Genomic DNA, 26,852 nt, shown 5'->3' with positions numbered 1-26,852 from the left:
CAGCTAACATGAAAGAAGAATAGGTTGTTACCAGAATGTGGAACAAGAAACACAGAATGCTGACAGTAATGTCTAGAATACGTCACCTATAAGTAAAACTATTGTTCAGTCTATAAATACTGAAAGAAGGAAAAACTGTCAGCTCTTAATGATTACAACATTACCACTACTGACACTTTATTAATCAAAGTGAAAAAGCATTTATGTTGAAGGGTTGTTCATCTTGCTGTACACTTAAGATAGACAGAACCAATGAGAGAGTGCTGTTAATTTTCAAAGCAGCACTTCACATTTGACCAAGAATGCTATTAACTTTTTCCCTGATGATTTCATATGAACAGCACCTTGTGGTTACCTCAATCATTTCAGGGAGTGATGACACTGTGCTATACAAGCACTTGTCCCTTCTCACTTCCATATCCTAAAGGAAACATACCCTAGAACCCTTATTCATCAAAATCTCTATTAATTCCTGTACAACTGTCCACTTCTTCTCAATCCATATTGAATCAACATGGTAAGATATGGTCCAAACCATCCCTAAACAAAAATGTCCCTCTTTAAACCAACCACAACCCTGGTAAGTAGAGCTTGAGAGTAGGAATCTTGCACTGAAATGTCAGCCTCCCCATGGTCTGTGGCATGGGAAGGGGAAGGGTGGGCTAAATTCAACTAATCAAATTAAACAATGAAATAAACACAAAGGTAAGAGGAACAACTTGGGTAAAACTTTCTATTCTGCAGCATATAGTATTCAAAACATGAGACATGAAGAACATCACAGCTGTTTGAAACAAGAATTATAGAACATGAAATGGGACACACTTTGAATCAGTAAGATGAGGCTGAAAGATGATGCAATTATTACCCCAAGTCTGGACACATCCTATTTCACAATAACTTGTATGTAAATTTGCATACTGGTGTTGTAGCTCTGCTAATTCACATCATGATGGAACATCTTACCACTGAGACCTTGCCCATTTCAAACAGAGTGATCTATGTGATTGTTGAATTGGATGCTAAGATTAACTTCAAATCATTTGTGCCTATGCATCTGATTACACTTCAACAGATGATGATCTAGAACAGTTCTATGAAGAGTTGACAACAGCAAAAAATTTGAAAACCATCACATTTTCCTTATTATTTGGCAATTGTAATACCAAGACAGGAGTGAAGTCAACAGAAGGCCATCCCTTTATTGCCAGTTTTGAACTTCCTGTGTGAAACTAAAGAGCACAAAAAATGATGACTTTTCTTAGCAAAGAATGTTTATACTGCATGAACATACTTTACACATAAAATCCAAAAATAAAGTGGGCTTGGAAAACCCCTGGTGGCACAGGTGAGAATAAAATAGATTACACACTCACATCTAACAACTGAATGTGCTCAGATGTGTCAGTCATAGACTGCTTCAGGACAGGGAGTGACAATAGGCTAGTTAGAGGCAGAATCAATATTAACACTCAATATGAGAGATCTGAGCTGCAATAAATGAGTTGAAAGAGGAAAGAAGTGAACTCAACCAATGCACAGACAAGAAATCAACAATATAAAAGCAAAGAGGAAAATTAACTGAATAAACTCCCACCAGAAATTACCAGAAAAGTCTGAGATTCAGTCTTGAAACAGAACAATTTATAGAAGAAAGGTGAAATGCTGACAGAAGTGCACCCAAATAAAGAGATCTTGACAAAAAACATAAAAAAAAGATCAGAGGAGATGCAAAATGCAAAATAGAACACTGTTCGAGGAGACCATCAAAATCACTGTCAATATGGGAGTCCTTCTTTTCAGTCAAGCAAAAGGGAAGCTTACAATGCACAAGATTTGGAATGAGAAGTTGTTACCCAAAAGAAACAAATTTTTAAATACATCCAGGCCTGTCATTGGAAGCTCTACACTCAAATCACTGACAATCCAAAGCCTAAATGTCTTGAGGAAGGGAAGTGTTGTGACTCGCCGATCTTTCAAAGCGCCGCCGCGCAGTTACGCGCATCCTCTACATGCGGCGCTGTCTGCCAGCCATGCAGCAGCAGCGTCACCTAAGCGGCCAGCCAGCCAGCGGCCATTAGACTTGGACTCAGTTATGATTTGACTGTTAAAGTGTACACACGTCTTACTCTGTTTACTTGATCTGTGACTTTCATGTATTGCGTCTTCCTTGAAATATGTTTGTTCAACTTGACGTTATTACAGGAAGATTCCACAGTCTTGGAAAATTGGTGATAACATAAACAGGCCTATTACTCTTTTATCTTTCTGTTTTGGGGTTAGTGCTAAAGACAGCATTCTTAAGAAACTTATTTTCAAAGTCTATAATGATTATTACATGTGTTGTGTACTCATAATGTTTACAGTAAAAGAGACAGGGAATGTTCCAAAAATGTGAATGCTGCATGGTAAATAAGCTTTATGCTTCAGACAGAAAAAAAGAATTCTTGCAGTTATTGATTTATTGTATTTAGTTTACAGTGGGTGCATTTGTGTATTATTTGTAACCACAATCTGGTGCCTAAATGTTGTTATAGATATGAGAATAAAACTCAGTGATATGTCCTTTTGGTATATCCACTGTTCACAGCCATGTCTTCTTGAGTTGCAAGCTGTGGTGACTTCTGAACTTGTTCAAGTAATACATTACCTGGTAGTCTTCCTGGTGATAGTACAACTGAATCTTGGCAACAATACAGGCTAAGTCAGGCAAATCAGTAAAACATGAGTTATTTCCTAGATGACACAGAATTATCCTGCTAAATGCACACAATTTTTCATGTAATTTCCATTGAATAATCTTTGTGATGCTTCTCTTAAGGTGTGAGCTAAGGCTATCAATTTATGGTTTTCAGTCCAGGAAAGTTATCCTATGCATAAATTGCTACCAATCTTGTTTTTCACATTGTGATTTAATTCTGTCCTGGCCACCAATGGAGCAATAAGTGCAGCTGCAGCTCTTCACTCATTCTGAGGGAACACAGTCACCTGTAAGGTGAAGGGTGCTTTGGCTCTCAGTTCCAGTCTTGCTGATAGTCAGATTTTCAGCCATTCCATTACAGTGCTGCACACATTCACACCAAAAAACAGTGAGAAAATCTTAAAAATATTTCTCCACAAAAAGTCAGCTCATTACTTCCAGCACTCCACAACATACATGCAAAGACCTTACGATAGGCCAAATGCACAACTGACAACTCTTTCTATTCCTGCCAACATAATCTCCCATTTTTGAGATTACACAATTTTATATGCAAAATGCCACATTTCAAATGTCTTGTACGGACTGTTTCAAAGCTGAAAATGAGTAATATCTCACTGACAAATGCCAATACAGGCATGCTCATATTACAAATACTTTATGGTTTACTAAACTAGGATTTCATCATGATGGGTTGCATTTCATTTGCATTAGTACAAATTATATCAGAACAACATGTGTGAGGGATAACTTCCCAAACCAGCTCCTGCATTGTTTTGTTTGTGAAAACAGCAGAGTGTGTTATCCTGTCGTAGCAACATGTGATACAGTTTTGTCAGCCACTTTTCTTATACCATGACTGAAGGTGTTTCAGTTGTTGGCAACAAATACCAGCTGCAATAGACACATACATGGGGAGGATTTTTTAGTGAACAACACACTTTTAGAGCCATTACCTGCAAACTGTTATGTTCAAACTGTCCTTTGCTTGAATAGGCTATATGTATTTTATTAGGGCTCAGTCAATAATTTCTTCATAAGATGTTAACATAAAGGCACAATAACCCATTATCACTAATAGCACTTCACAGGAATGCTCAATGAATGAACTGATGATGTTCAAGCAAACATGCAGTAATTATCACCCCCTTTGATTTTTGTTGCTTCGAATTAGAGCATGCAGTACTCATGCACCCAACTTCTGGACCTTGCTTATCAAATGCAAATGGCACACAACAGTTAAATTGTTGCAGTTCAGCACTAGCAATGGTTAGCCCAAACAACAAAGGCTACTGCAAGTCCGCCAAATGTAATATTACACATCTGGGGCACAAAAAAGGTGGTTTGTGTGGAGAACTGCTTCCCATGGTTGTGTCCATTACAGCTGGCATCCATTGACAGCTGGTGAGACATTGTGGTCACCATATAAGTATAAGAATACTGACCAAGAAAACTGCAGAAGGTGTTGCTACTGTATGAGAACACCCATCTGCACACTGTTCATTTCACTAAATAACCTACTGAAGAGCTTGACTGGAAAACATTCTCTACAACACTTATTCTTCTAATCTCCCACCCACAAATGTTTACCTTTTCTCTCTATATATTGAAAACGATAACGAATATCTCTTTGTAGAAAAAATGGTGTTGACATACTGATAGGTGAAATATTCCTGAGGTGACATAGTCTGTCATTAAGACCTCCTGTTGGAGAATTCTCAGGAAGATGTTGTTATCAGAAAAAAATAATATACCTTTCTATGGGCATGTCATGTCAGATCTATAGTTGGGAAAGTAGGGTACAGATCATGAAGAGGGAAATGGATAGTTTGTAGTTAGATATACAGGAAATTAGTGAAGTATGGTGGTAAAAGAACAGGCCACCTACTTCAGTGAGTACAGGATAATCAACAGAAAATAAAATAGGGATAAAAGAGGAGAACTACTAACAATGAATGAGGTACATTACTATAAATGCTGTAGTGAATACATTATCATAGGCAAGGTAGACACAAAGATAAAAATCACCACAGTGACATACACTATGTGATCAAAAGTATCTGGACACCCCAAAAACATTCGTTTTTCATATCAAGTTCATTGTGCTGCCACTTACTGACAGGTACTACCTATCAGAAATCTCAGTAGTCATTAGGCATCATCAGAGAGCAGAATGGGGCACTCAGCTGAGCTCACAGAATTCCAGCCTGGTCAGGTGATTGGGTGTCACTTGTGTCATACATCTGCACACAAGATTTCAAAACGTCTTAACATCCCTAGGTCCACTGTTTCCAATGTGATAGTGAAGTGGAAACATGAAGGGACATGTACAGCACAAAAGCATACAGGCCATTCTCATCTGTTGACTGGCAGAGACTGCCGACAGTTGAAGAGGGTCATTGTGTGTAACAGGCAGACATCTATCCAGACCATCACACAGGAATTCCAAAGTGCATCAGCATCCACTGCAGTATCACGACAGTTACGTGGGAGGTGAGAAAACTTGGATTTCATGTTCAAACGGCTACTCATAATCCACACATTATGCCAGTAAATACCAAATGACACCACACTTGGTGTAAGGAGTGTAAACGTTGGATGATTGAACAATGGAAAGACATTGTGTGGAGTGACAAATAATGGTACACAATGTGGCAAGCTGATGGCAGGTTGTGGTTATGGCGAATGCCCAGTGAACATCATCTGCCAGCACGTGTAGTGCTAACAGTAAAATTTGGAGGTGGTGGCATTATGGTATGGTCATGTTTTTCATTGAGGGGACTTGCACTTGTTGTTGTTTAGCATGGTACTACCACAGCTCAGGCCTACATTGATGTTTCAAGCACCTTCTTGCTTTCCACTGTTGAAGAGTAATTTGGGGATGGTGACTGTATCTTTCAACATGCTCGAGCACCTGTTCATAATGCATAGCATGTGGCGGAGTAGTTACATGACAATAACATCCCTATTGTGGACTGGCCTGAACAGAGTCCTGACCTGAATCCTACAGAACACCTTTTAGATGTTTTGGAACACTGACTTGATTCCAGGCCTCACCATTATACATCGATACCTCTCCTCAGTGCAGCACTCCATGGAGAATGGGCTACCTTTCCCCAAGAAACCTTCCAGCACATACTGAATGTATGCCTGTGAGAATGGAAGCTGTCATCATGGCTAAGGATGGACCAACACCATATTGAATTCTAGCATTACCAATGGAGGGTGCCATGAACTTGTAAGTCATTTTCAGCCAGATGTCCAGATACTTTTGATCACAGAGTATAAGTATGCCTGCTAGCTCCTCAGACAGCAAAAATATTGAAAAAATATATGATGAGATACAAGAAATATTTAGATAGCTAAATGAAATGAAAATTTAATTATGTCATGGGACTAAAATTTGGCAGTAGCAAGAGAAAGAAAAATAGTAAAAGGACATTAACCTAGAGAAGGAGTGAATGGGGAAGTTGTCTTATAGAATTTTGCACAGAGCACAATTTAATCATTGCAAACACTTAGTTGAAGAATTATGTAAGAAGTTGTATACATGGAAGAAATGTGGAAACAGTGACAGGATTCTGTTACTTTACACACTATTAAAAACAAAACAAAAAAAGCATTATCTTGCTGAAATGTAGGCCCAGGACAGTGTGTCAGGAAGGAGGGTGAGCTGAATATTGTCGACATACCACTGTGCTGTAAGGGTGTCTGTTATGAAAATAATGGCACCCACACTATCAACTCTGATAGTCTGGCGGTATGGCAGGTGACAGTCAGATTGCTATCTTGCCTCTGTCTGGGAAGTCTCCAGATATATCTTCATGTTGGAATCTCATTGACTAGAGTAGAAATGTCTTCACTGATTAATTTCATTTTCAACAGAGTCCTGATGATTTTGAAGATGTGTCTGGAGATGCAACAGAATGTGGTGGGATACCAATCTTACTGTTGCTCACCATGCAGCCTGACAACCATGACTAATGGTCTGGGGTGTGAGTTTTTTTCACAGCATGGCCTCTTTGGTTGTCATCCTTAGCATGTGCACTAAGACTTTGTTTTTCAATTCATCTTATATTAACAATACAGAAATGTCTCTCTCAAAATTTTCTTCTGCATATATTTTGTACAGTAAATGGTTGTTAAAGACGCAATCTGGCAACACAGTAATCACATGTATGGTAACTAAGTACGTCAGCTTATAGCTGTAGTTCTGTGCAGTTGGTGTAGTGGATAGTGAGTGTTTTGGATTAGCATGCAGGAGGTTGAGGGTTTGATTCTGGGTCAAGGCTTACTCATTTCTGTTTGTTAAATGTAGTCTGTATGGTATGGTAGCTGGTCTGTTAACTGTCATATAGTGATTACAGTGGGTCTGCCACAAAACATTTGCAGTTATATACTATGAACATAGAAATGGATGTACAAAGCCTTTTGCACATTGTGGATGCAAATTGTTTTGCACCACTGAATCTAATAGATTCAAAACCTGTCTACTGTGTACCCTCCCCCAGTGGTCCCTTCAAAATTATTTGCAAAGCACATTGCTTGCCCTAACGGCCTAAAGAAATGTAATGGACCTGAATATGGCAAGAACAATAGTTGGTATTAACCAGTGGGATTGGGGGAGGGTACACACAAAACAAGTAATGATTTAATTCAATTGATACTGACAAAAGCAATTATGTATTAGGAGGTCTTTGCTGAGCATACTTGTCTGCAGTGTAGACTTGTTCAGAAGTGAAAAATTGATGATAAGAAGTATCAACCAGATTAGAAGAGAAGAGAAGCATTTGATATGTAACACTAAAGAAGAATTTAGAAGATTGGGTGAATAGCATAATAACTGACAATGCCCAAGGTAGTAAATATACAAAATTCAGGCAGGCAAAAGCAAGAAATCTGTTCTGAAAAAGATAAATTTGTTCTCAAATTTAATTTTATGTATTAGGAGGTCTTTGCTGAGCATACTTGTCTGCAGTGTAGACTTGTTCAGAAGTGAAAAATTGATGATAAGAAGTATCAACCAGATTAGAAGAGAAGAGAAGCATTTGATATGTAACACTAAAGAAGAATTTAGAAGATTGGGTGAATAGATTGAATAACAAATTAAGAGACACTGAATCAAATTGTAGTTTAAATAATTTAAAAGTAAAAGATGAGACAAAGATGGGATAAGTTGACAGGACATATACTGAGGCATCAAGGGACAGTCAGTTTGGTAATGGAGTGAAGTGCTGTGGATAAGAATTGTGGAGCAAGACGATTTTTGACTACAGTAAGGAGATTCAAGTGGTTGCAAGGTGCAGTTCAATGTAGAGATGAAGAAACTTGGCCAGGACAAACTGCATCCAAACAATCCTTGGGCTGAAGATAATCAACAATATAGTTCATATTTCCAATGAAAGATTGTAATTTTTTGATCTATTTTACTAAACATACATAATTTACTTATTGTTTTATTCTCACTCTTTGTTTCATGGTTATTATTACTACACTACAGAGTAAACCATAATCCATAACATTTCATTATTGATAAAGGGAGAGGGGGATGATAACTGGCTGCTTGTCAAAATTGTAAAACCCAGAGAGAATGGTCTGTGTGAATCCAAATCTAAGGGATCTGTAGCAATGTATTCCAACAGCAACAAGTAGATCCCATGACTACAGTTAATGGTCACAGCAGGTCAAGCATGCCATGCCCCAGGCTTGAGATGTTCCTATCATCCACATGACTGTAGAGGTAGTTACAGATTATTTCTTGCTTACATAAAATGGATTTATGTGCCAGCTTTATTGTGACACTGCTGACTGGCTCTCACCAGACTCTGGTAGTTCATTTAAATGCAACTTAAATCCACTTCACACCCAACAGTTGGTATTACAAGTTACAGTACGTGAGGTTGTTGTCACTTCCAAGTAACTGTTTTCATGCAATTCTTGTGAAATATCATTCTTTAATGTAAATGCAACAAATGATCTCTCAAACAAAGCTGTGTTGTAAATAATGAAAATATTCCCTTTCTTTCTCCATTATCGGAAACAAAAAAAAATTAATTAAAATAATAATAATAATAATAATCTGTATTAAATAATCTAATGTGGTGTTATGTCATGAGGGTGTCTGAATATACTATTGTAGTGAAGGTGTTTATGCATCTATTTGATAAAGACACATTACTTCCATATGAATAAAAGCATAAACAAATTCTCCAGAAGGAATGACATAGGTAAAGAAAAAGACAGAAGCTATAGAATGTGAAGCTGATTGGAAGTATTCAGCACCTCTGGGATAATGCATTCTACGAAAATGTAGCACCAGAAAAATAACTTATGTATTTCATACATGATAGTTGAAGGGTTAGAACTGCAAAATGATGGTGAATAGGTGGACTCTGAACTGCCCTCCTCACGTGTTATCAAAAAAGTTTGTATTATGCCCATCTCAGTAAGCGAAAATCGATCCAGTGAAGTGTGAAAAACGTGGAGTTCATAACCAAAATGACATATTAATATCAAAAGTTATAACAGCAGCAAGTGCCTCCATTTGAAATGGACAGAATAATCAGTCTGCAAGGAAAGAGACAGCCATACTAACACTTTTGGCTCAAACAGGTCACCCTGTTTATAATATATTATGTTATACATTGGTTAGTGTGAAGACCCATAGAACAAAAGAGACTTTAACATCATAATGAGTGTGTACGAGACCACACAATTCACTCACAGCATGGTATGACAACCATTTTATATGTATGGTCATAACTAACTGTACAGTTTCTTCCAGCATGTTTATGCAATACTGGAGGAATATAGCTGTTTGCTCACATCTGCACTGATAATTTGAATTCAGATGCTGTACAGTCTATTGGCCATGATGTTTATTGATGTCCACTGCCTACAAATTAAATATATTTCACTTTACAGTACGTTCATTGTTGCTCTGGTCTTTAGTCTGAAGTCTGGTTTGATTGAGCTCTCCATGCTACTCTATGCTGTGCAAGATTCTTCATCTCCTAGTGACTTCTGCAACCTAAATCTTTCTGAATCTGCTTACAGTATTCATCTCTTTGCCTCCCTCTATGATTCCTAATCCCCACACTTCCCAACAATATTATACTAGTGATCTCTAGGTGTCTCAGAATGCATCCTACCAACGAGTCCCTTCTTCAAGTCAGGTTGTGCAACAAATTTCTTTGCTCCCCAATTCTATTCAGTATTTCCTCATTAGTTACATGATCTACCCATCTAATCTTCAGCATTCTTCCATAGCACTATGTTCCAAAAGCTTCTATTCTCTTCTTATCTAAAATGTTTGTCATCGATGTTTCGCTTCCATGCATGGCTGCACTCCATACAAATACTTTCAGAAGACACTTCCTAACATTTAAATCTATACTCAGTGTTAACAAATTGCTCTTCTTCAGAAATGCTTTTCTTGCATTGCCAGTCTAAATTATATATCCTCTCTACTTTGGCCATCATCAGTTATTTTGCTCCCCAAATAGAAAAACTTATCTACTTCTTTAAGTGTCTTGCTTCCTAACCTAGTTCACTGAGCATCACCTGATTTAATTTGACTACATTTCCTTATCCTCATTTTGCTTTAGTTGATGTTCATCTTATATCCTCCTTTCAAGACTCTGTCCATTCCGTTCAACTGCTTTTACAAATTCTGCTACTTTATTCTTCTCCCCTCTTCTTGTATATTGTTCCCTAATGCTCCCACTGAAACTATCAATAACCTCTGGTTCGTTCAGTTTGTCCAGGTCCCATCTCATTAATTTCCTCCCTTTTCACAATTTCTTCAATTTTAATCTACAGTTAATAACCAACAAATTGTGGTCAGAGTCCAGATCTGTCCCTGGAAATATATTATAGTTCACAATCTGGTTCCAAAATCTCTGTTTACCATTATACAATTAATGTGAAACTTTCTGGTGTCTCAGAGTACCTTCAACAAATACAACCAATTTTCTGGTTCTTAAACCAAGTTTTAGCAATGATTAAATTATGCTCTGTGAAAAATTCTGCCAGGTGGCTTCCTTTTTCATTCCTTTCTCCTAGTCCACATTCACCTACTACTTTTCCTTCCCTTCCTTTCACTTCTATGGAATTTCAGGAATTTCAGTCCCTCATGACTATTAAATTTTCATCTCCCTTAACTGTCTGAATAATTTCTTTTATTCCATCATACATTTCTTCAATCTCTTCATCATCTGTGGAGCTAGTTGGAATATAAACTTCTATTACTGTGATAGGTGTTGGCGTCATGTCTATCATGGCTACGATAAAGCATTCACTAAGGTCTTCACAGTAGTTTACCAATGTTCCTATTTTCTTATTGATTATTAAACCTTCTCTTTCATTACCCCCATTTTATTTTGTATTTATAACCCTGTATTCATCTGACTGGAAGTCCTGTTCCTCCTGCCACTGAAGTTCACTGATTCTGACTATATCTAGCTTTAACCTCTCCATTTCTCTTCTTAAATTTTGTAACCTACCTGTCCAAGCTCTAATCCACAGAACACCAATTTTGTTTCTCCTGATGACATCCTCCTGAGTAGTCCCCACCTGGAGATCTAAATGGGGGACTCCAGAACATTTTGCCCAACAGGATGCCATCATCATTAGTAGAGCTGCATGCCCTTGGGAAAAGTTATGGCTGGAGTTTCCCCTGTAGGGCTATGAACAACACCAGCACAGCAAGGCCATTTTTGTTGATGTTACGAGACTAGATCAGCCAATCATCGTGACTGTTGCCCCTGTAACTACTGAAAAGGCTGCTGCCCTTCTTCAGGAGCCACACATTCATCTGGCCTCTCAACAGGCACCCCTCCATTGTTGTTGCACCTACATTATGGCTATATTTATCACTGAGGCACACAAGCCTCCCCACTAATGGTGAAGCCAATGGCTTATGGGGGTGCTGGTGAGGGGGGGGGGGGGGGGGGGTGAGGGGACGACAATATACTTGTAATGTTGAGCAGGAACGTGTTTTGAGATGATTCCTGCTTTATGTTGTATAGTGAGGTCCATGTACTTTGCAGCTACTATGATGATTGATCTGGTCATGCAAATCTTTGAGCAGCATAGGAGATGAACTCAAAGCGTGATGGTGTTGAGGTGCCAATGGATTGAAGATGTGTTCTAGATTTAAGTGCAGGGAGGACAAGGTGAACAGCAAAGTGTTAGAATAGTTGTTTCATTAGCACTACGATACAACTATCATCATTGATATATTGTGAACTGCTAAAAGCATGTGGATGAAGACCACTAGTGAGCTCATTGATTTGTTTACTGTAAAAATTACAGCCTTAGGCTGCAGCAGATTGACAGTGAACTCACTATCACTACTGTATTCTTTTAACACATCTGAAATCATGCAAAATTATACCTACATTTCCTGCAAAAACAACTGTGAAGTGCAAGACAGAGGGTACTTCTCCTAGTCATTAGAGCTTTTTCCCATTCCTTCCAAATATGAAATGTGGAAACTGTGATTGCTTATATCTTTGTGTCATATAAGATATCTTCAATTACGATTTTGTCCATTTGAAACATAGCAAGGTGGAACTTCTCCATCTAGTATTATTGTACCCTATTGATAACTACCTATTTCTCCACTTATATTTTGACTAAAGATAATGCATGTATCTTACATAATATATCTGAGATGGCCACAATACTGCACACACAAATTTCTCAATAATTTATTATTCAAATGGTTATTTTCAACTTGCAGATTATAGTGGTATAGTTAGTTTTGTTGAAAACCATGATCATTAAGAGTAATGTACACCTGAAATTACTGTAACAGCACCTAATGGAGTTACTGAAAAAAGTTAATCAGTAGTTTTGTGGGGACTGACACCACTGAGTGTAAAGTTCCCAATTCATGATATCCATTAACTATCTTTGTGTGTCAAAGATCCAACTAATGTAACAGATAATAGTAATTAAAGGTCAGACATACACAAATTTATTTTTGCTATTCGATACACTATATCTGTTTAATTCATAAAATCCACATTACATTTGTGTTGCCCTAATTTTTCTGAATCAAATGAGAGCCATTGGTATTCAGTTAAGTCATTAATTAAGAATTTGTATACATTAACAATAATTTGCAACAAGGCAACTGTACTTCTAAATAGGTAATTCATAGAGGTGACTTACTAAATAGTTTTTTTTTTAAATTTCTTAACTAACTATATATTATGTAAACCAAATTATTGTCAGAACATACAGCAGATTTACAATAGTAAATTTCTACCTTATGGAGTTATAAACTACTACATAAGTAGTGAAATCAGAAAATATCCCTTCCCCTGTCGATAAATACTCTCCCCTCCAAAAAATTTGTAGCCCACACTAGGAGCCAATTGTGCTAACATCTCCACATTACTTGATTACTGAGCACCATGTAGGCATTTATCTTTATGAACTTCTTTGGTAAAATTCAGTACAGGATTGAAAATCTTAAAGACAACATCATGAAGTACCTCATGTTGCAAGTTTTTAATGCCTTTGTGTTAGTGACTACCCATGTAGCATCTCTACAAAAGTTCCACCTCGCACTATGAAAAATACATCAAAGTTTGCAGTTAGCAATCAACAAGCTAATTTATCTATGGGTGTTTGTTATCATTAAGATTTCATTATGTAGCAAAATGTATGAAAGTCAGTCTGTCATCAGAACTGTTTCAGTTAACATCTGTATGTTATTCTATAGCTGTGAACTTCTTTGGTTGAAATGAACAAGAATGGCGTTTATTAGGATACATCCTATAGACATCTGTTTGACATGTGCCACACTAAATTAGTATAGTGTCTTTAGTAAAGAAATGTGTTTATATAACTACATTTATATAAACTGTGATTAGTGGAAGGATGAGGTCTATGATATGTTGCCACTGACCTGTCACTGATTATATGGGTATACTGGGTTTTGTAATAAGTGAATGGAAATGTTATGAAGCTGATCATCATCCAGAAAGTTAATTTAAATTTAACAAATGTGTTTAACAAATGTGTGAACAATTAAAACTAAAAGCAATAATGATGTTTCCATTATTGTTTTAATACTGTTCAATACCCTAAAAGTTTTCAGTTTTGATGTGACAAACTTGATTTGCTATTGAGAAGAAGAGACCACAACCATGTTAGAACCATTAAACATCCTTGAAAGAGTGTTCCACAACTTCACTTTTTGAAACTGTTTTTCAGTTCATCAGCAGTACCTATGATTTTTATGTGTTTGCCTGCAATTCTTTTATCATTCTCTGAGTTTGGTTTTGTACACCATGGTTTCTACAACTAAGTTCAGCCTGATCACTCTAAAAACACACTGTATGTCTCAATTGTTCATTCAGCTAATCTAGTCAGCCATTTAAGAGGAAATTGTAGTGGAGGCTGTACAGTTTTAACTTAAAATAGAAAAGAAAAGGAGATTCAGTTGCATGAAGAATAATATACTGCAACAAGCTGAGATGAATTACTATTGGATTTGTTATGTGGAAGACAGCTTGTATTACAAAAAAAATGCAAAAAAGGTAAAGTGGACATTGAAAATATTGTTCATAAAGTAAAATTATGGCATTATCTACTGCAGCATATATCATTTTGTAAGGCAAATCTTAAATGGAGCTATTTCTGAGCATACAACATGTACTATAAACCCAAACTTAAAAGGAATTAGCATGAAGCAAGGACTTTTTGTAAGAACTGACTATAATGAAATATATCAAAAGAGTGACACTTCACAATAATAAAGAGAAAACTTTGTCTTACCATGAAAAGCGGATATACACATAGCCAAAATATTAACTAAACGCTTGCTCTACAAACAAACAAAAAATAGAGGATCAGGTTGTAGTAAGGTAATCAAAATTATAAACTAGTATATTATCAAGCCATGTTTATCAGGCATGAATTTGTAGCTGCAGTGGGACCAGGATGAAGGAGATGTTGCCTATGGCAGTACTGAAAAAGCAACCTAGAAGTGAGTGGAGTTATTATCAAAAACCTTTAATCAAGTTGGCTGAGCAAAGATTTTATCCTTGCTTCTCTCAAATACTAGGCCCATACGATAATGAAATGTATACTGAGACAGAGCAATGAGTGAAAGAGAGAGGCTATCTAGGGATGAAGTGGGTAGGACATGATAACATTCTGAAAGTCTCCTTGCAGTGATAAAACTACAAACATTTAAGCAATGAGGAATGTCAATCTAATACATAGATAAAAACCATAACACTTACCCATCCCCACCATCAAGTTAGCTGAAATATAATAACAAAGTGAATTACATATATTAAAAAATGACACAAGTACAAATATAAACATGTGTTGTTTTAGTTAATCAAAGCCTGCTGCTCTGCATATTTATATATCAGCAAAATATTCCAGAACAGTTACAAAAATTTCTTAATATAAGCATAGGATTATATTGTAAAGTCATGATTTTGAGTTTTTTTAAGGTTAGTAAAGTTTATATGAATATAAATATAAGTGCAGGCCACAGGGATAGTACCTATTTCTTAGTGACTGAAGAAGATACTAAGGTGCTCATGAATTCATACAAGGAAAGGAATGAGAGGTTAGTATGGTAGTATAGGAGAGCTTTGAAAACAAGTCATCACAACCACACTGTTAATGTACCAGTAGGAGATACAGTTTCTGATATAAACAAATTTAATTTTCATTAAATAGCTTTCATAAAACAGAACTTTTAGTCAATAGCATGCATTAATTTATTTTATCTACTTATTTGTCCTTTAAGGATTTTACACAGTAGAATAAAGAGTTGCAAAATTTATAAATCCATACAAACAATAAACTGCAAAGGTAACAACTCACCACATAGCTCAGATGTAGTGTGGCTGAGAGGCACATAAACAAGATGAGCTGCCATTCTGGTACAATGAAGTCCTCATTTACATTCCACCACCAGATAAATGTATGTGTAACATAAATGTAGAACTAGCATTACACCTTACAACCATACAATATCTTCTTAAATGAATGCTAATTGTAGGTCTTTAACCATCTTCATTAAGGTAAGAATGCTTAAATTTGCTTCATTAAAGTGAGACAACTGAGAATTCAGTTAATGTTTGTGGATGTTTATTCTGTGGTTATGTCTGAAGATGGACATTGTCAGAAAGATTAGCAATGTATTCTGCCTTATTTGGATGCCTAAGGCTGTATAGTGAGTTGCTGCCTTTATTACTTCCTCATTTATATTCCACCACCAGATAAATGTAAATGTAGCATAAATGTACAACTAGCATTACACCTTACAACATTGCAATTTATCCTTAAATAAATGCTGACTGTAGGTCATTAAACATGCTCATTAAAGTTGGAATTCTTAAATTTGCTGCATTAAATTTAGACAACCCAGAATTCAATTACTCTAGAAGCAGACAGTTACAGCAGGTGATGATGCTAATTCCTTAATAGGCATTACCTACTATTAAGTACCAGTACCAAAATTTAATAAATACCAACAATAATATTAACTATTATTTACAGTTATGCACTACATAAAGAAAGCATAAAAATTGAAAAATTATCAAAATTTTCAAATGAAACCAAAATTCATACTACTAATATTTGAAATACAACAAATATACACTCTAAGGGAGAAGCTACTGAAACAGGACTAAAACACACACACACACACACACACACACACACACACACACACACACACACACAAACACACACACACACACACACGCACACACAATGACATCCTTCACGGGACAACACTCCAATCATCAGCCAGAACAATACAAAAATTACACATATGTTCACAAGGTAAATGAAAATAAGTGCAACTGTGGACTGCCAATTATATAATGTGAGACCACAGAAGAACAAGCAGTGTCCAAGAAATAATTTAGAAACTGAAATGGAAATGTCTCACACAATGAAGAATAAGATGTGAGGGAATTTACCTACCACATGTAGGTGAAGCTTCATGGGAAGATATAAGGCATAGACTGGTCTGATATGTGTCATTTAAGCAAAGGAAAGGCCAGGAGAATAAAATAAGTGTGACATCATAGAACAATAGTGTAGGAAAATACTTTTAATTTTTGTATAGGAGTAAAGAGAAGAATAATTTCCCAGGACAAATGTCAGACTAAAAGACTGCTATGTGGTAGTAATAGCCAGCTCCTTTCAGTGGCATCTAAATGTCAACCCTTCCTTCCTCTGGCTTAATCTATTGCACTTGTAGTGTAGAATATCATGTAAGGGTAGTTGTGGGTACCAGTAACAAGTTTTTGGCATCTAGACACTCTTTGTTGTTCAGTTACCACATAAGACATGTATATTAATATGATTACCATTATTTATGATTAAGGTTGAGACTGACAAATAACAATACCAGATATTTGACACAAATGTGACCTCTCATCCAGTAAAACTGAATAAAGTTGCATGTGTTTTTCAGTTTTATATTTAAATTTCTTCACTATGAGAAAAATAGAAAACATAAAAATGAAACTGCAGGCACGTAGATTCTGAAAGGTGGAAACAGTACTTACAACATCAGTATTATGAAAAAATATTGCAAGAAACATCTCAAAACTAACAGTGAGCTAACTACAAATACTGAGATTCTGTAATACAAGTATAGTGGTCTGTTATCAGTTCACAGATCAGATGAGATCTAAATTTCGAAGGAATTTCAAGACTCAAACTGAAAATATAAGTACATTTTACAGATAACCCACTGTAGACACTTTACCAAGGAAAATTGCAAACATCTGTATGTTTTGAGAAGCTATTTTACTTACACAACCAGTTTTAGCATCTAAATAACACCATCTTTATGCCCTGTGCACTCAGTATATAAATAATTAGGCGTATCAGTACTTGCATAAATGGAGCCAATAATATATGGATGCCATGAATTCATTTAAGGAGTGTTTACTTTGAAGGCTTCATCACAATAAACATAGTAAACACCCCTTAAATGAATTCATGGAATCCAGATACTGATGGCTCCATTTATGCACATATCGATATATCTATTTGTCTATACATGGAATGCATAGGAGCCTGAAGATAACATTATTGAGATGACAAATCTGGTTGCCTTAATAAAAAAGCTTCTCAAAACATACATCTATTTGGCAATTTTCCTTGGTAAATATTTGACTGGCCACTGTCCTTTATTCACAATGGATCAACACGGAACTATAAATGCATTCTGTTTCATTTCCTTTTCTGAAGAGTAATTATAGATTTTTCCTCAAAGCTGCAGTCTTCTATATGGATTTACTATGAGTCATTAAGACATCTTATAAACTCATTACATCATCCTTGACTTCTATGGATGAAATAGTCCATGTAAAAAATATTTATTAGGTAACTATCAATCTTCTGATATACCCTCTGAGTTTCACAAATGGTTCGGTTCTTGAACATGTCATCTTTTAACTCATGGATTCAAAATACCGGAGTTTCAGTTTCAGCAGTTGGGTTGCTTTTGGGTGGGAATTGTGTTGGGTGGAGCGGGTAGAGGGAGAGAGAGTTGGAGGCAGGAAGAGCAGTTGGGATGGGTGGCTAGCAGCTCAGAGGAAGCCAGCCAGTTTTCTGGCTAGGAATAAAAGAGAAATGGCTGACAGGTGGATGGTCTAGGCTTTTGATACCTGGGTTCAAAGAATGATTATGGGACCAAATAATGTGTTGCAAGGATAACTTCTGTCTGTGTAGTTCACAGGAGCTAATAGTGGAAGGAAGGATCCAGATGGACGAGCTTGTGAAGCAGCCATCAAAATAAAACATGTTATCCTCAGGTGCATGTTGTGCCATCAGGTGGACAACTTTGTTCTTGGCAACAGTTTCTCAGTGGCTATTCATCCCAGTGGACAGCTGGGAAGTTGGCTAATAGTCACACATAAAAAGCTGCACAGTGTTTGCAGCAGAGTTGGTATGACATGGCTGCTTTCACAGGTGGCCCAGCCTTTCATGGGGTAGGACAAGCCTGTGCCAAGACTCGAGTAGCCAGTGCTTGGTCAGTGTGGATTGGGTAGGTTTTGCACTTGGGCTTCCAAAGAGGATATGATCCCTGTGGCAAGGGATTAGAACTAGAAGTGACATAAAATTGGTCCAAGATGTTGTGTAGAAAGAACTTATATAACAAGCAAAACCTGGATGTAAGGCTATATTTTCTGAAGAACAAGAAAGTGAATTAGAAGAACATATCTTAAAATGCAGTATACTATTTTACAGGTTAACTACAGAGATGGTGGACAAAATACCTCTTAAATTTTCTGAAGTAAATAATTTGAAGCATGAAAGCCTTCAGTTGCATCAGCAGTTTAGAGAAAGTAGCAAAAGGTTCCTGGGCAGCTGCTATTTGACCAATAGATACAACTAAATCTGATGAACGTTTCATAGACGTGACATCAGTGACACCTGATGCATCAAATTGGCAAAGAGAAGTGACACTTGACATGCAGATAAGGCTAGTATTGACATTTAATGTGCAGCAGAAGCCAGTAACCCCTGTAACTGTGTTCAACAAATCAATTCCACTTGATCATATTTTTAGGCCTAATGTCCACAAACTGCCACATCTGAAAAGGAGGCAAATGTCAGAAAATCACATTCAGTTATAATAACCAGTTCTCCTACAAAAGATATTCTAGGAGAAAAAGAAGAAAGAAAAAGCAATAAGGAGCAGATAAAAGAATGTAAAAAAACTGTATGTTACACTAAGTGTGAAGAACCTTCAAGAATTTAACATTATGATGGAGGTTCAAGAAAAGAACATACCATGCAAGAAGAAAGAGGACACTGAAGGAGCTGCATTGGAGAATGAGTATTACTGCCTAATTTTTGATAAAAGTATGAAGATTCTCCCACTAATGATTGGATGAATGCTATAAATGTAATTTATGGATCCGTGATTACCTAATACACAGTCTATAATCACCCAGTGCTCTGTGGGGTAATCCCAGATACAAAGATTTTTTATGTATATTGAAAATTTATCTATGTTGATTGTGCAAAATTAAGATTAATTATTTATGTAAAATTTCAGTAATAAATGGTATTCATGACTTTATCAGCTTTCTTTTTTTATTTTGGTTCTTCCTTAAGTGTTTGCAATTAGCCTACTCACCTGTAAGTTTGGCAAACATTGCAAAGGGAATGAGACAAATATGCATTTTATCATCCATGTAATTTAATTTCTACATATGGAAAGCAATAAAGAAAACCATAGAGAAATACATGTAAAAGGAACTGAAGTTCTGGGAAAACGGATAAGCAATTTAAGGTCCACCAATGTTGTAACTCTGGCAGAGACAGCAAAGGACTTGGGAGATCAGTTGAATAGAATTGATAGTGTCTTTAAAAGAAGTTATAATGTCAACATAATTCTAAAAGTATTAGAGAAGTTTATTTTATTTGAGCATAAAAGCAAGTGCTGCTAATAGAAGCAAGAAGGATAAAAAATACAGACTGGCAATAGAAACTCTGAAAAAGATATTTATTTTAATATTTAATGTAAATTTGAGTGTTAATACCATTCCTTGGTGGAATATAAATAATGGATGACATGCTGAGTCAACAACAGGCACATAAATAAGACTGAGAAATTTGCTAGGTTTTTGATGAAACCACCTTCAGAGCTATAGAATACACATACATTTATCCACATTCATCTCCACAGCTACACTGTACAGGCTGACTGCATTTTGCCAGAACTGCAGCTCAACTCCAATGAATTAATGCATAGGGTGGAGTGACTAATGAGAGAAAAGATGAGGGGGGGTGAGGGGGGGAGTGGGAGTGGGAAGAAGAGTTTGGGAATGATGGCTAATGGCTGGGAAGAGAGGCAGCAGGTACACGGGATGGGAATTTAGCATCAGTGAGGTCATTCTGGCCAAAAGCCGGTGGGGTGCTGCACAGTGCGCATTGATGTTGAGGAATAAATTGAGTAGGGGAGATAGAATGGACCAAGAGGGAGACTGTCAAGAAGATGGTGTGATTGCAGGATGAGTGAAGTTAGCATCATGGAGCATGGGTGGAGGGCGGTGTGGGGGCAGAGGCAAGTGAAGATTGTGAACAGGTAGATGACAGATCAAAGAATGATTTATACTGCATGTAGGAAAAAAATGATGCCTAGTAAATATCATGTGAAATGTTGATGGGAACAAAGTGTGGGAGAGGGGTGGATAGACATGGAGAAAGAATAAGATGATCCTCAATCCTGTAATCTACATAACCTCAGCCTCCACTAGCCACTGCCCCACAACCATAATTGAAATCATCCTGCACTCACACACTCTTCTCCACAGTCTCCCTTTTCCTCCATTCCATCATCCCTTCTCAGTCCACTCCTCCACCTCAATGTACACTGTGCACAACTCCACCTCCCTGTGTCCAGGATGAGCTCACTGTTTCTGAATTTCTATCCTGTGTGGATCCTCCCCATACCTATCAGTTATCAGCCATATTTTTCCCAATCCTTCATCCCATTTCCCATCTCTTTTTCTCTCGTTGCATAATCCAGCCCATACAACAAAACACCCTGGTTGAGCTGCGTGGCTAACAAATTGTAGTCAGCTGGGCTAATGTAGTATTATAGGTATACACATATTCCATTACACTGAAGAAGGATTTACCCAAAACTTAGCAAAGTTTTCAGACTTGCTTGTAGTCAGAAAAATTGTTTCCTTTAGTATCTATTTGCACTTTTATTTGTATACACCAGCTGCCAGTTTTGGCACCAAGTACCATCATCAAGCCATTCTATTAAAAGAATCAGGACATGTAGTTACAGTAATTCTTAAAGGATCATTTGCAAAATATTTGTTCTCTATATTAGAAAACAAAGATTGAAAACATAGACAGCCTCTTAATCATTGTGCACAATCAATAAGCTCACTTCCCAGGTATGTGTATTGCATATTAAAAGTAAATGTCAACGCTATGTTTTAAATAGATGCAAATTTCAGCCAGATACAACAAGTGTGTCCCTCATTTTCAGAGTTTCTCTTTTCTTCTTGAAAAAGAGACACAACATAAAAGATATATAAAAAAAGTAGCATAAAATTTCAAATGTAACAGGATGAATGACAAAATTAAGAATAAAACAGACTGTACTATAACAAAACATTAAAATCAAAATAAAAAATCTTGGTTGCTATGTTTCCATTCATCATTTGCATATGGTGTATACCACTACAAAATGTTGAAATGACCATAAATCTTTCAATCAGGTATATGTTTCCAGAATGAGATTTTCGCTCTGCAGCGGAGTGTGTGCTGATATGAAACTCCTTGGCAAATTAAAACTGTGTGCCGGACCGAGACTCGAACTCGGGACCTTTGCCTTTCGCGGGCAAGTGCTCTACCGACTGAGCTACCCAAGCATGACTCACACCCCATCCTCACAGCTTTACTTCTGCCAGTACCTCGTCTCCTAACTTCCAAATTTTATGGAAGCTCTCCTGCGAACCCTGCAGAGCTAGAACTCCTGGCAGATTAAAACTGGATGATGTGTGTGTCATGCTTGGGTAGCTCAGATAGTAGAGCACTTGCCCACAAAATGCAAAGGTCCCAAGTTCGAGTCTCAGTCCAGCACACAGTTTTAATCTGCCAGGAGGTTTCATATCAGCGCACACTCTGCTGCAGAGTGAAAATCTCATTCTGGGAACATCCCCCAGGCTGTGGCTAAGTCATGTCTCTGCAATATCCTTTCTTTCAGGAGTGCTAGTTCTGCAGGGTTTGCAGGAGAGCTTCTGTAAAGTTTGGAAGGTAGGAGACAAGTTACTGGCAGAAGTAAAGCTGTGAGGACGGGGCATGAGTCGTGCTTGGGTAGCTCAGTTGGTAGAGCACTTGCCTGAGAAAGGCAAAGGTCCTGAGTTCGAGTCTCGGTCCGGCACACAGTTTTAATCTGCCAGGAAGTTTCAGGTGTATGTTGTTTGTAGTAATGTCCATGTTCCCATTACTGACTTCATCAGTGGATGATGTTCAATTAGCCAACACTGCTTGCCCAATGCATCAATTTTGATGTGAACCTGTACTATACAGATGTCCCCAGCCTGTTCTCCAGGTGTGAGAATGTACCACAGAACACTGTTGAAATCAATCATACATCACTGATGCATTGCGCTACTTAAGTGCAGTAATCTGTTGATATGTCCATCCAGCTTTCCACAAGCCATGATGAGATATTGTTCAAATGACTGAATTTGTTCAACAAGAGTGCATATTCATCAACAAGACATAGTCATACCCTCAAAAGAAACAGGAAAACATTGTTCACCTCTAAGCACATTGCAGTTACTGCCTGCAGAGTCAAAACAGTAGGGTACACAGACAGGCCTCTAGTGACAATCTGATCACCAACAATTGTGGCAAATGAACAAATAACACCACAACCTCTCATTATGCACATATTATACTGTTCTGCCTCTGAACACAGTCCTATGTTGCATTTTTCCTGGCAGTGTAGTTAATTTGATAATATATGTGGGTATTGGTGAGGGGGCGGGGGGGGGGATGATAATTATAGAGCAGTACCAAGGCTTGATTGCAGTAAGAAGGTGAAAATGGATGTAGATTGCAGTAGTAGAGCAGAAAAAGAAGTAAGGAAGATTAGAGTTTAAAGTCCAGTTGACATCGAGGTCATTAGTGGCAGAACACAAGCTTGGAATGATTCAAGAATGGGGATGGAAATTGGCTGTGCCCTTCCAAAGAAGCCATCACACTGGTTGCCTACAACAATTTAGGGAAATAATGGAAAACTTAAATCCGGATGCTCAGGCACAATTTGAACTGTCATCCTCACAAATGCAAGTTCAGTGTGCTAATCACTGTGCTACTGTCATTGGTAGGTTGCGCAGAGATTAAGAGACTTGCTAAGAATTGAAAAGCATCCTTAGCTGCAGTAAAGCAGTCTTTTCACTGATGACCACAACAACAACATTATTACTATACAACTGCGTACAAAATTCAAGAATCACTGTTTCTATTGCAATGTAGTCCCTAGGGAATAAAACGGTGTATTTCTTAAAGTACAGTGTGCAGTCATCTTTACTCATATCACTGACTGTACTAGCAATTATGATCTAAACTCAAACCTCCTGACTAATGAAACAGTGTGGTAAACACAAAACTGAACACAGTATACCTGTACTATCTCTGCTAAACTGTGTGTTCATTTATACCATAATGTACTGTACTTACAATTAAATCTACACAAGAGATACACTTTGATTTTCATTGGCTTTGAATACGTTGTAGTATAGAGCAAAATAAAAGACACATATTCTTTTATAGATGCCAATAAGACTGTTAAGAGGGTGAAACACCCCTTTCAGAGCAACTGAGTTTAACATTTCTGAATGAACACCATTGAAATTATAACAGAGAGAAACTTCAAAAAACGTTTTATTGTTTTCAATGTACATCACAACAATGCACCCAGATTTTTGAAAAAACAAATTTTTTTAAAAAAATCCTCTCATCCCACCCCACCTCCTCCCCTACATTATTTTGATTTTCATTTCAACATTTGACTAACAACAAAACATATAGCATCATTAATGCCAAATTCAATCATAAATGATGAAGTGGTTTTCCAAAACTGTATTTGTCAGAAATAAGCTAATAAGCTAGAAATACCTCTATAACACTGTATGTATGCCTTATATTTGTCTGCTTCAACACCAGCTATCATGTTGGGTTGTTTAGTAAGTATTTCCCACATAAATGTATTCTATAAGTATATTCTACATATATTGTTCTATATGTATATATATTTTCTTTAAATTTTATGAAACATAAAATATCTTGTGTTGTAAATGTGTTTTCTTTTTACATTTGGTGTACCAGTATTCTCTCTCCCTCTGTCTTTTTTTTCTTCTTTTTTTTTAAAAAGGAATTTGTAACCTTTTCAGACTTAATTATGTTTTATTTCAAATTCTTTGTACATTACTGTCCCAGCATTATCACAAATCTTATAATAATGAGGAAGAGCAGAATTGTTCAGGTCAATTTTTCACACCAAGCTCCTTGGGACAATTGCAATTTCATGACGACACACACACACACACATGCACACAGGGAAAATGTTGATGAACCCATGTACAAAGTTGACACAGCCACAATATAATTTGTAAATTATGGTCGCTAGTGAAGAAATAACTTTTACATCACAGTTAGAAGCTGTGACTGAAGTAGCTATTGATTATGCCATATTTATGAAAAGTATACCACTTTACAGCCTGATGTTGAAACTGCAATTTCACATCCTATGCTAAATGAAGAACATTTTAAAGATGATTATGGAAAAATGGTAAAAGGTGATGAAAAGGCAAAATGTGACATACATCTTGAGGATAATCAAAAAGCCATTACAGTTTGACACTCAAGTAAAACAAATTTGAAACTGTAAAACATAAATACAGAAAGGTCACAAAGAGAGAAGCTCTGTGTAAATGGGAAGCACAAATTGCTACAGGTGGGATGAAAAATGTAAAGTTATCAGGTATTTCCAAGTATGTATTATATAAATTTCAAATTGCCACAAACTGATCAGTATCAATATAAGATCTGGATAAAAGGTGTGTGCTTTAAATGCAGTGGATGATGGTAAGTTATTGATACATTAGTCCAAGGGCTCCTCAAAATGGATTCATAATTTTAATGTGGGATACCAGATTGTTTCAAGGACCTCAATAAATGCATCACTAATGCTCAATCAGCAAATAAAAGATAATTGAGGGGAAAAGCTTACAATTTTGTGGAGACTCTGATATCCAAAAATATATTTACTGCAAAGTCTAAAGTCACTGGTGCCCCAAATACTATGTCTGCTTGTGTCTGTATATGTGTGGATGGATATGTGTGTGTGTGTGAGTGTATACCCGTCCTTTTTTCCCCATAAGGTAAGTCTTTCCGCTCCCGGGACTGGAATGACTCCTTACCCTCTCCCTTAAAACCCACATCCTTTCGTCTTTCCCTCTCCTTCCCTCTTTCCTGATGAGGCAACAGTTTGTTGCGAAAACTTGAATTTTGTGTGTATGTTTGTGTTCGTTTGTGTGTCTGTCGACCTGCCAGCACTTTCATTTGGTAAGTCACATCATCTTTGTTTTTAGGTATATTTTTCCTTCATGGAATGTTTCCTTCTATTATAACCATATATATATATATATATATATATATATATATATATATATATATATATATATATATATATATATATATATATATTCAAAAAGAAAGATGATGAGACTTACCAAACAAAAGCGCTGGCAGGTCGATAGACACACAAACATACACACAAAATTCTAGCTTTCGCAACCAACGGTTGCCTTGTCAGGAAAGAGGGAAGGAGAAGGAAAGACAAAAGGATATGGGTTTTAAGGGAGAGGGTAAGGAGTCATTCCAATCCCGGGAGCGGAAAGACTTATCTTAGGGGGAAAAAAGGACAGGTATGGACAGGTATACACTCGCACACACACACATATCCATCCACACATACACAGACACAAGCAGACATTTGTAAAGGCCTTTACAAATGTCTGCTTGTGTCTGTGTATGTGTGGATGGATATGTGTGTGTGTGTGCGAGTGTATACCTGTCCTTTTTTCCCCCTAAGGTAAGTCTTTCCGCTCCCGGGATTGGAATGACTCCTTACCCTCTCCCTTAAAACCCATATCCTTTTGTCTTTCCTTCTCCTTCCCTCTTTCCTGACGAGGCAACCGTTGGTTGCAAAAGCTAGAATTTTGTGTGTATGTTTGTGTTTGTTTGTGTGTCTATCGACCTGCCAGCGCTTTTGTTTGGTAAGTCTCATCATCTTTCTTTTTGAATATATTTTTCCCACGTGGAATGTTTCCCTCTATATATATATATATATATATATATATATATATATATATATATATATATATATATATATATATATATATGTGTGTGTGGAAAATACTTTTAGAATATATTACGTAACAACTAGACATGACAACTAGCACTGAAGTGGACACATCAGGTGCACATACAGCAATATAGATGGTTTTCTAGCTTATTGGCTTATTTCTGATAAATGTTTGTTTCATACACTTCATCATATATGATGCAATTAGGTATTAATTAATGATGCTACACATATTGG

The 26,852-nt window shown here is 36.8% G+C and overlaps 1 protein-coding gene across 1 annotated transcript in view; it reads right to left on the bottom strand.

Annotated features, from left to right (window-relative positions):
• Window positions 1-26,852, bottom strand: part of LOC126183408 (calcium-dependent secretion activator-like) — a 1,473,721-nt gene that overhangs the window by 527,470 nt on the left and 919,399 nt on the right. The window contains exon 15 of the mRNA XM_049925356.1: window positions 14,965-14,985. Coding sequence (XP_049781313.1) covers window positions 14,965-14,985 — 21 coding nt within the window. The remainder of the gene's footprint in view (window positions 1-14,964; window positions 14,986-26,852) is intronic.

Source organism: Schistocerca cancellata, chromosome 4, assembly GCF_023864275.1.
Source record: "Schistocerca cancellata isolate TAMUIC-IGC-003103 chromosome 4, iqSchCanc2.1, whole genome shotgun sequence".
Taxonomy (NCBI): Eukaryota; Metazoa; Arthropoda; class Insecta; order Orthoptera; family Acrididae; genus Schistocerca; species Schistocerca cancellata.
Note: the sequence above shows the minus strand (reverse complement) of the source record. Positions and strands in the feature narration are given on the sequence as shown.